We start from the raw sequence: 11,929 nt of genomic DNA on the forward strand, positions 1-11,929 counted from the left end.
CAAACCCACCAGCCACTCCTCGGAAGGAAGGTTGGGCATTCCTACTTCCGTAGTGATACTGCCTCGGAAACCCAAGGAGGGGTCGCTATGAGTCAGGGCCAACTCGACGGCAAACAACAACAACAACAACATATGACTACATATACATTATCTATCTCTGGAAAGATTCACAAGAAATGAATAATATCAGTGAACAATAAAACTGGTTGCCTCTGTGGAAGGTTCAAACTATCTCAGAGACATAGATGGGAAGAAGAATTTTCACTTGTATACCTGTTAAATTAGAAAATACATGAATATACTAGTTACTAAAAAAATAATTTAAATGTAAAGGATAAATGAAAATGACTCAAAATTATACATCCCTCTAAGCAGTCTAATATATTTAAAAAGAGTTTCCTTATTTTTTAAATATCTAAACATTAATACAAAATTGTTAAATTAGGAACAAATGAACAAACCTAAAATATGGCACATCATGTGGTGACTGAATTACTTGACCTTCATTTATCTCAAGTAATGGGAGGCCATTTGAATTTGTAGTCATAGCTTCATTTTTATTTAAGACATGTTCTGTAGATTAAAAGAAATTTACGTATAAATTTCAAAGCAGCTATTTCTAAAATTACACCCCACATAAAACGATAAAAAATTTTAAATCTGTCCATGTTTTAAAAAGCATTCACAGATTTTATTTCTGCTTTAGTGATTTCATTCACAACATCTCTGAAGTCTCTCTCAGTATTCTTTCTCTCTCTAATTTATATTTATTTTCCCCTTTTCTCATTCTGTGTTCTTCATTCCAACTTTCTCTCTCTCCAAATGTCTTTACCTATGTTTTTGCATCTTTTCTGACCCTGAGGTAACCTCCCTTAACTATATGGCGAAAAACAGCTCTAAATATACCTCCAATAAATCATAATCCAGAAAAGCATATCTAATTAAAATACTATACCTTTATTCCAAACTGTTGGAGAACCCACAGGACACTGTACTGTATTTGAATCTTGCTGTACTATCTCAGTAGACTGAGTTCCACATTTCTGTGCCAAATTTTCATTCATTGTTTCTCCAGTCATATCACTAAAAATAGCAAAAAATACTTCATGAAACACAGAACCCCGTATATCTGAGGGATTTTGAAATGTGCTTTTTAAAAACTTAGAATAAAATAGCAATATGTTTCTATTTACTTTTTAAAAATATATGTGCTGGAGGGAAAAAAAGTTAAATACTTGTAGTGAGAATACCCATCTCACTAAGTATATATGAGCCTCAAAGATTCTGAAGATTCAATGGAACATATAAGCACTTAACAATGTTGGATACTGCTGAGCAGGATGTAGAAAATGTGCTGTTAGGCAGCCGTTGTAAAACGACCTTGCCTTTTCTTTTAAACACCCCAACTGATTTTTTTCTGCTTTGCAAGTTAATCACTTTTGTCTTTAGAGGTAGCTCTTCTAAAGTTATACTCAGCAAAAAAAAAAAAAAAAAGGTTGAGCTACATTATTATAAAAACCAAACTCATGCCATCGAGTCAGATCCGACTCATAGTGACTCCTCCCTGGGTTTCTGAGGTGGTATCACTACGGAAGTAGGTTGCCCAACCTGCCTTCTGAGGAGTGGCTGGTGGGTTTGAACCGCCAGCCTTCTGATTAGTAGTCAAATGCCTTAGGCACAACGCCACCAGAGCTCCCATTATTATAGCAACTTGTTTTTTCTAAAAATTTATTTTTAAGTGTTATAAAAATGCCATTTATTAAAAGTAAAAAGCAAAATCCAAAATCATATGGTGAAAACAATGCATAGGAAATATCAAAACTGTCATGATAGCCTTCTGAAGAATGTTTTAAAAAAGAAAAAGACCAAATTTTAATTATTTATAATCAACATAGCTCATTAAATAACTTTTAAAAAGCACTGATCAAATCTAAGGCCATTAATATTTTGCTATGCATCTTAGCAGTGAGTTTATTATTAAGACTACTTTCTTACACTTCTGCTTTTGAAGGAGTCCAAGTGTAACTAGATGTCAAGAAAGTATTGGCTCTTCTGGGAATCATGGATGTTGCTTGGTAGGACTTCAGACCATCCAGTGGCTGAAACATAAAATCTTTAGGTGCAAAGGAATTCTTCCCTTTCATTTTTGCAGGTAAATTTTCCTCTTTTGATAAAGTTCCATCTGGATCCATTTCATTTGTTGCTCTGGTTTGTGAATCCACTGTACTTTCTTTATTATCAACTTTAAAAGAAATGTCCTAGACGTAAGTAAACAGAGTAGATACATGGAATCAGAAGACCAGTTACATTAAACCATTGTTGATACAGGAAGAAGTTCTGGTAGCGTAGTGCCTAAGGCACTGACTGCTATCCAGAAGACTGGCAGTTCAAACCCAGCAACCACTCCTTGGAAGGAAGATTGGGCAATCTACTTCTGTAGAAGATACTGCCTCGAAAACCCAAGGTGGGGTCGCTGAGTTGAAACCGACTCAACGGCAGTCAGTTGATTTTTTTTTGAATGATACAGGAAGAGAGAACTAATTCTTATTAAAGGACTAAAGAATGTATTTTAGATATTATAACAACTTTAAATACATGAAAGCTAAAGAAGAAAATTTTACTCAAATAATAAATACGCATTTTTTTTACTTAAATTGTATTTATAATTACAATGGTTTGAGAATCAGGAATCCAACCCTTACTGAATGATTACTATGTCATGGACTGAATCCTTTTTTAAAATGCTTAATACGTAAGCTAAAATATGTCTCAATGTGACACAATATGATTAATCACATAAAATATGAAGCATACTTTCCTTTTCAAGTCAATTTGTTACTTAGTATTTAAACATAATTTTTAGAGAACTGTAAGTTTCTGATTTTTAATGACAAATGGACTCAAACCTAACATAGTCTTAAGTAACATGTCTTCAAAAAAAGTTTACAAACCTCCTTTGAGTTTTTACATAGACACCAATACATTTTAAGGTACCGACCACAGAACAATTATGTTGCTTTCAAAAGGAATCAAGTTCTTACATGGAACTGAATTTAGTTCATATTAAGACTTTCATTGCTCTTAAGAATTTAACTTATACTATTGTGCCCAAACAAGTGTAAAATATACTAGCCTATATGTTACAAACAAAATGGAGTGGGAAAGAAAAGGGGTGCAAACAAGTGTAAAATATACTAGCCTATATGTTACAAACAAAATGGAGTGGGAAAGAAAAGGGGTGCAAGGTTGGAGGAAAAGATAAGAAAGACAAAACTTTCATTTTTAAAAGATTTATTCCTCAAATAGCATCTCTGTCAAAAGTCAGGCAAAGCCTGTTTCAGTAGCCCATAGAACAGACATCAAACCATTTCAGGGAGTCAAATCCAATGAAACAAACAAGCAGTAGATTTCACTTCCACCCAAACATAGTTGCATGAATAGAAAATGTCATTAAATTATGTTATCGATAAACTCCAAAGATTCTGTTATGGTCCATTTAACAAACCACACTTCTAAACTTTCCTGGACCACATAGCACAGTGATTTCTAATAACGACTGACAAGCCATAGCACCACTTTGACAAAATACAGTCCTTGGCTTGGCAATCTACTCCACAAAAATCAGCCATTAAAAATCTCATGGAAGACAGTTCTACTCTGATACGCATAGGGTCGCCATGTGTCAGAACTGACTCGATGGCAACTGGTTGGTTTGTATTTCTACTTAAAAACAGCAGGGATAGAATGGGCATTTGTCACCCAAGGCATCTAGAGATGGGCACTGGCATACTGTCCATTATGGTGACTCCAACTTATCTTCTCCACTTACCCAACAGGCAAAGCAAGAGGCCAGCTCTCAAAAGTAAAGTTACTCTTCTTCCTATTCTATTTGTGTATCTTATATTGTGTTTTCATACAATCCTATTGCGGCCACGGGGATAAGTACACACACCTGTTTCGACAGGCAAGCACACGGTCCCCCTCAAGGCAGAGTGCATTTTCAGAGCCAATCCTTGAGATTCCCAAGACAGAAAATCAAAACTGAGAAAGCTGCAACATGCTTAAAGATGAATCTAGGAAGTAAAGGTTCCAGGAAACCTCTATCTCTTCGGTGTAGGTAAGGAATGTGGTAGAGTATTAAACATGGGAGAGAACCACCAGCTAAAGATAAGTAAACTCTATCTTCTAAGGCAAATTATCTAGTTTTGAGTTATTTCGTTTGCATTTTATTGTCTAAACCTTAATTACAAGTTCCTACAGGGAATTCAGGACAACAGTTAAAGTGGTAACACTGTCCTTGAGGCCAGCACGGCAGTGAAAGTTAAAAATTAGTGATAATCCTTCAGAGGAACTATGAGGTCCAGCTGTTTCATCTATAAATATTTGCCCTGTATTGTCTTCCTTGGAGGAGCTTTGTTTGATTTTTAATAAAAATCTAGCCATATTTCTTAGACCTTTTTAAGGTTGAGGACCTATAATACAAGGAACTGGATTATAATACAAGGAACTGGATCCTCAGAAACATAAGCTTATTTAATTCTTAAACCTATATATAGGTATTCTGTACTTCCTCTAGGTAGGGATTTCCATGTTAGAGATAAATTATATAACTTGTCCAAGTTTATACAGCCAGTTGGAAGCAAAGAGAATATTCAAACCCAGGCCTAACTGAATCCTAAGTCAATGTATCTATCCTACTAATTCCTACATGAGATTTCTCCCAGGTGTGCTTTATTTTTCTCCATCTTCTGTTAACCAAATTATGTTTCCTCTACTTCTAAACTCTTGAGGATAAGATTGTCTGAAAAACAGCAACAGTAAATCATCTTGATGCTTCCTTATGATTCTAGAGTTTTTAATACCATATAGGTTATTAACATCTTGAAGTAGTTTTGTATGCTCAATTTAAACTTTATAAGAGCAGCAATGAGATTTTCAAAGTTTCTAGAATTAAATAAATATGTATACTCTACCTTGTCAGGTTTTATTTCTATCTTTTTGACAGGTCTTCCTTTATTTGGTGATTTTCTTTCTAGTTCATTACCTAAAATAAAAATGACATAAGATACCCATTTGACTAGATAGAAAATGCTGCATTAAAAGTACTGAGTAATTTGGGAAAGGAAAAAAGCAAAAGGTATGCATGTCTTGAAGAATTTTCATAATTAAAAGCCATATTTATAAAGCAGAATAAAAACAGGTTAAACTGCTGACTAGATAGAATAACGCCACCCGTTTTAAAAAACAAAACACAGGTGTTTTACCTTTTTTCTCTGAATACTAATTATATATTAGGGAAAATATAGAAAAGCACAAAGAACTACCAACACCCAACATTCCACTCCTCAGTAACAATCACTGTTGGCATTTAGGGTAGGCTTTTCCAACTTCTCCCCATGTTCACATATTCATGTATTATTTACTAGAATTATTATCATATGTTCAGAGTTTAACCTGTTTTTCTTTTCCCAGTTAAATAAAGCATGTGTCATTGTTTTGGTTACCTTTAGTGCTGCTCTGACAGGAATACACCACAGGTGGAATGGCTTGAACAAACAGGAGTTTATTCTTACAATTTTGGAGGTTAAAAGTCCCATGATCGGCAGAGCACGGCAGGCTGCTGAACGAAGACTCAGCTACATGGAGGGTTCAAGAGTGCCAAAAAGCTGGAGACCTTCCTCAAAGCTGCTTCTTACATACAGGAAGCCACCCACATCCCTAAAGCAGTTACTAAGGTGCTCCAGTAGATTCCACCACAGAGTTAATTACCAATCTCACCATAGGGAATAACTACATCCAGCTACCCAGCCACTCAACCAGGCCCAGCCAAGCTGACAGCTTTAACTACCACAGTCATCAAGTGTTGCTTTACAACACTGTTCTTAATAGCTGTATAGTATTCCACCAAATGGATGCACTAATTTTTTTTGCCCATTCATTTTTCCCTTTGAAGCATACATTGCCTACACAAATTAAGGTACTTCAACATTTGAGAATTGTGTGCTAATCACCATCCTACACGTCAAGGAACAAAACCTACCTTCAGAAATTAGAATTTCCCATTTCCTCCTTTCCTACTCAAAGAAGTACTTGCTAATATTAACGAATGAACACAAAAACCTTAAGGACCAAAACATTCTGGTTTAGTCACTAATGAAGGAATAGTTCTTACCTTTAGTAGCTCTTGTGATGGGCTTCTTTATAGTAGTGGGACATGAGACAGTTCTGGCAATTTGGTTTGCTGATTGAGTAGCTGATCGAGTCATTCTCACTGCTGTGGGGACTGTAAATTGTACAGCTGTGGAAAAATATCAAATGCTATTTATAATTATTAAATTATTTCTGTGGCAGCATCAGAGCTTATAATAATTGCTGATATTCCTACCTTTTGTCTCTCTGTCCAACACTTTCCTTTCAGAAGTTGGTCTTTGACCCAGTTGGATTGTTGGAACATTCCCGTTATCAATCTATTTAAAACATTAAAAGCTATGTGATTTAATTGCATAATGAACCAAATCACAGTTTTGATCTATAAGTGCCCTTCATCTGATATCTCCCAATTATAAGTGACCCAGCAAAAAAATCCCCTACTCCATATAAAATGAGGTAAACAAAAAAATTTCTATTATGTAAATTTCTTTATATCCTTTTCAGAATCCTAAAATTTAGGAAATGCTAACATACCAAGCAATTAAAATAACTGACTATAACCTTGAGGGTCCTTAAATACAAACACCCAAGGCATGGTCTCACTTCAGGGTCTTTGAATTTAGCCCAGGAAGTTCTTATTCTGGATAGAAAGTGCTTCCCCATGGCTTTATGAAAGAATAAAGACTTTCTTTAAAATGCCACTCTCTCCGTGAATCCTCCCTGACTACCCCAACGAAATTCTACCCCACCTCTACTTCCTGCACTCCTCATCTCCCTTCTCTTTTTTTATCCCCTCCATAATATGTATGATCATCTGACATACTATGTATTTATTTTTTTTAATGCAACCTTCATGACCACAGGGAATTTTGTTTGCTTCACTCCTGCACACCAGAGCCTGGAACAGAGCCAGGAACGTGGTAGTGACTCCACATCTGCTGACTGGCTGAAACTTAGCTTCCTCATATGGTGGAGAATACTATTTCCCTCCTTGCCCACTTCACTTCAGCAACCCTCCAAATCCACCTCTATCCATAATGTATTTTAAAAACCCACAAATTTATAACACCCATATTATATGCTTCACATCCCTGGTATCTTGGGACCCATGATGGTAGCCCAGTAAATGACAAAGAGCAGTGATATGAAAACAAAGTTTGGCATATATCTCATAAAGGATGTTTGGGCAAAGAATAATCTAAATAAATATTCTAGTAAAAAATGACTTTATTTTATCATACCAATACTACCGATTTTGGTCCCTGTTAACTCTAGTAAATTAATTACTACTCTTGAGATGGTATTAAGTTAAAAATGAATTTACTTAATTTGAGGGAAAAAAGTACAATTAGTCATTTTAGTAATAAATTATCCACTAATTATTAAACTATACCTTAGTCTGCTCAATTTGTTCTTTGGCCTTTGACCTCGTAATCCGTACAGAAGATGTAACAGCCTAAAAACAATCAAAATACAAAGCTTAGAAAATGGTAGAACTGGCAAAAATTTTACTTCCAAGTCTGATGAAAAGAGGTTCCCATTTTAAAGTTCAATTTTCTCTTTAATCATAGCAAAAAAGATACTTGCTAACTTAAGTTTTTATTTTTCCTAGTTCTTAGCTTGGTTTAAGTTTAAGATAATAGGTTCAAAATTTTCTCCATGAGGAGACAGAAGAAACTTCAAAACCTATTTTCAAGGTATTAGAATCCACATTAATATGATTAGCTGGACACATTGGGGAGGAAGTCGGTAAGCAAACTAGAGTCCTAGGATCTTTTGTTCTCTTGTTATAAAAAGATATTTATCATATAGTTTCCAAGTGTTGACAATTTGGTTTCGATCTCATAATTATTCACTAGTCCACTGTCACTAAGAAAATGAAGACCAAATCTCAGTGAAAGAAACTAGGGTGAGGCATTAGTTGTTCAGCGGTAGAATTCTCGCCTTCTGTCCTGGAGACTCAAGTTCAGTTCCTAACCAGTGTACCTCATGCATAGCCTGTCAGTGGTGGGCTTGTGTGTTATGATGCTGAAGAGGTTTGAGTGAAGCCTCTATACTATAAGACTAGGAAGAAAGCCCTGTTGATCTATTCTGAGAACCCTACCGATCACAATGGTCCAATCTGCAACTGATGATGGGGATGGCCCAGGACCAGGCAGCATTTAGTTCCATTGTACATGGAATCATCAGGAGTCAGGGGCCAACTCAAAGACAGCTAACAACAAAGAGATAGAAACTAGGTTTCTCTCTAGTATATAAAGGAAGACAAAATTCAGCAATGGTTCCCTGTGTCAAGTAGAATAAAAAACAATTATTGGTGAATTTTATTAGTTAACACAATGATGTGCCTCTTTTTCCTCTACATATAAAACATTTTTAGAAAAATTATTTACAGTTTAGGCCAGTGATTGGCATCCTACATATTCTTGAACACCCAGCTTTAATCTTACCTCTTTTAAGAGGTTTTCTTTGATGTTCTTCTAAACAGAAATAATCTCTTCCTTCTCTAACATCTATAGAATATATCTTTTACCTTGAACTATATTCTATTAAATTTTTTCTCCTCCATATTCTCCTAAGGTCATACATAGAGTAAATATTCCAAGATTTGCTGAATCAAGGAGATTCATGAGACCCAGGAAAACAGGCAATTATCTTGGGGCTCTGTATTCAATTCTCATTTAAATCATGAATGAATATACAGTCAATGTTACCTTTTAAACATATTCTTTAAAATGAGTAGCTCTTTTAAATATATCTTTAAAATAGCAAATTACCAGTAACTCCCTAATTCACAAATTCAACGGCTTCTTTTCAAACCTCCTCCTTCTCTCCTTAGATCACCTATCCTTTAGCCTATTCTGTTTTAGCTCTCCTGACACAGTCCATCTCTGTCACTGTTACCTATCTACCTGCAGATGCTCTGTAGATCCCATTCTTAGATTTGTTCATAATTTTATGTATCTGCCTTAGGTTGACCTCATTTAATCCTATAGTCTACACATACTCCCAAATCCACATCTGGGAGCTCTGGTAGCATAGTGGCTAAGGCACTTGACTGCTAACCAGAAGGCTGGCGGTTCAAACCCACCAGCCACTCCTCAGAAGGAAGGTTGGGCAATCCTACTTCCGTAGTGATACTGCCTTGGAAACCCAAGGAGGGGTCGCTATGAGTCAGGGCTGACTCGACGGCACATAACAACAACAACAACAAAGCATAGGTCTACATCTTGATTTTCAAATTTTAATTTCTAATTCCTGATATCTAAGTGATCCAAATAGGTTAAAAACAAACCAAAACAAGTTATCAATATTCAACCCACATAAACCTGTTCCTTTTTTCTCGCCTTCCTCATCTCTTTTAGCAACAGCATCATTTTCAGGTATCTTCAGGATCATCTCTAACTCTTCAATTTTCTTCACCCCCATCATCTATCTACTTGATTATCAAAACCTGTGAAATTTACCTCTTAGGATGGCTTTAAAAAAAAAAAAAAGGAAGAAACCAACTGCCCCATTTCCCCTATTCTATCACAAAAGTGTCAGAAAGTTCTCACATTTATAAAGAGGTTTTCTTCTCTGTAAATACTTCCCTTTCCATACTATAATCTTCAAGATCAGGGTAATCTTGAATTATTAAATTGATAATGATACTACCTCATTTAGCCTCCCTTGGCTCTCAAGAGCCAACAAAAGGAACTCTAAACCCTTAGGCATGTTGCTGCTGTTGTTATGTGCCATCAAGTCAGACCTGACTCATAGTGACCCCTCCTTGGGTTTCCGAGGTGGTACCACTATGTAAGTAGATTGCCCAACCTTCCTTCCGAGAGTGGCTGGTGGACTTGAACCCACCAGTTAGCAGTCAAATGCCTTAGGCACTATGCTATCAGAGCTCTACCCACTTGCCTAGCTTTATCCTATCTCAGCAAACCTATAGCTATGTCAAGAGACCTGACCTGCATTCTTCTGAACTTTTATGTCATTCCCACCTCCCACCACCTAATTAAGTGAAAAAAGGGGACTAAGGGGAAGGAATTATTTTAGTCATTTAATCTCTCATTAAAGAAAATTCTAGCTTAAAGGAACTATTTCCATATATGAGGTTAAGTTACTGTTATAGACTGAATTACGTCCTCCCCTCAAATATATGTGTTGTAAATCCTAACTTCTATGCCTGTGGTTTTAATCCCATTTGGGAATGGGTTGTCTTTGTTATGCTAATGAGACAGGACCAGTATAGGGTATATCTTCAATCTCTTTTGAAATATAAAACATATTAAAAAAGCAAGCTAAGAAGCAGAGATAGATGAAGAGAGATGCCAAGGCACGTTAATCTCACTCAAGAAAAGAAGTTATAAGGACCTTCCTTCAGAGCCCAAAGAGAGAGAAAGCCTTCCTCTAGAGTTGGCACCCTGAATTCGGACTTCTAGCTATGAAAAAATAAATTTGTTTGTTAAAGCCATCCACCTGTGATATTTCTGTTATAGCACCACTGGATAACTAGACAAACACTAAATTTACCTTTTTGGGCTCAGCTTTCACAGCATTTGATTTTGAAAGAGACAAAAGAAAACCAGGCATATCAGGTCTATAAAGACCCACTTTAAATATTCCTCGTTTAGCTTTCTCTCTCTGCTCCTTCAATTTTTGGAGTTGCTTTTCTTCTTTGTATTTTTGTAGCAGTTGTTTTCGTTGGTCATCTAGAACAGTTTTAGTTGACCCTAAGCAAAATAAAATGAAGCAAAAAACAAAGCACGCGGTACATAAAACATTTTAGGTAGTTACACAAACACCTTAAAAATAGTTTTGTCCAATGTTAGCTGCTGCTAAGAAATGTTTTTAGTCACTTCTTGTTAATTCTTTAGCACTTTAACCAGTTATTTCAACCTCTACTATTTTTAAGTATCCTGACTCTTCTTTCTCAACTCATGTCCAATCCATTAGAAAATCCTATCTGTTCAATCTTCAGAATATGTCCAGAATGTAACCAGTTATCTTTGCTGCAATCACTATGATCAACCATCAACTCTCACCTAAAACATCACAATAGTTTTCTAACTGGCTCTCCTGATGCCACGTTTGCCACTCTGCTATCTATTCTCAGCACAGCAAAGTGGTCCTTTTAAAACATAAATCAGATCATGTAAAAACCCATTAACCAAGTAATATCTTCCCATGTAACTCAGTGTAAAAGCCAAAGTCCTTAAAAGGATGGCCTCCAGAGCCCAATGAGATCTAGCTCCCTCGTTCATTCTTCCTTAGCCATGGTTGCCTACTTGCTTTCTCTGGAACATACCAACCCTAGCTCCACCTCTGGGCCTTTGCAAATGGAGTATAAATTAATAATTTTTTAATAGCGGTTGACTTATTTAGACTTGCATTTGAGAGACTTTGGTCATGAGAATGGAGCATTTGAGAGGGAGGGAGTAGAAGTAAGGAGTATACTTAGGAGGCAATAACATCATCTTTTCTTAGACAAATTATGTTTGGTTCTCTACTTCTGTGGCTCCCAGCCAAAAAAAAAAGACAGGCACCATGAGCTGAACATTTACACTAGGTAGATACACTCCTTGGAGAGAACAATCATGGGAGAATAGAAGGGCTGTGTATGCACAGGGAGACAGCTTGGGGGACAGGAATGCATGGGAGGGAAGGACACAGAGAAGCGGTAACTATGGGGAGGAAGTGGAAAGAGCTGTTGAATTGTGGGAAACTGCAGTCAATGTATATGTGAACTGCTATATGGAAAATGAATTCAAATCACAGTAACAATTTTAAT

At 36.2% G+C, this 11,929-nt stretch overlaps 1 protein-coding gene across 1 annotated transcript in view; it reads right to left on the reverse strand.

Moving 5' to 3' along the window:
- The window catches only part of DLGAP5 (DLG associated protein 5), a 39,218-nt gene that overhangs the window by 24,977 nt on the left and 2,312 nt on the right, over positions 1–11,929 (reverse strand). Inside the window, exons 2-9 of the mRNA XM_007948363.1 lie at positions 10,672–10,871; positions 7,544–7,606; positions 6,386–6,467; positions 6,173–6,298; positions 4,974–5,044; positions 1,996–2,258; positions 956–1,083; positions 462–573 (exon numbers count right to left, since the gene is read on the reverse strand). Of these exons, the coding sequence (XP_007946554.1) occupies positions 462–573; positions 956–1,083; positions 1,996–2,258; positions 4,974–5,044; positions 6,173–6,298; positions 6,386–6,467; positions 7,544–7,606; positions 10,672–10,871 (1,045 nt within the window). The remainder of the gene's footprint in view (positions 1–461; positions 574–955; positions 1,084–1,995; positions 2,259–4,973; positions 5,045–6,172; positions 6,299–6,385; positions 6,468–7,543; positions 7,607–10,671; positions 10,872–11,929) is intronic.

This window comes from Orycteropus afer, unplaced genomic scaffold (assembly GCF_000298275.1).
Source record: "Orycteropus afer afer isolate SDZICR_OR568_19922 unplaced genomic scaffold, OryAfe1.0 scaffold00214, whole genome shotgun sequence".
Classification (NCBI taxonomy): domain Eukaryota; kingdom Metazoa; phylum Chordata; class Mammalia; order Tubulidentata; family Orycteropodidae; genus Orycteropus; species Orycteropus afer.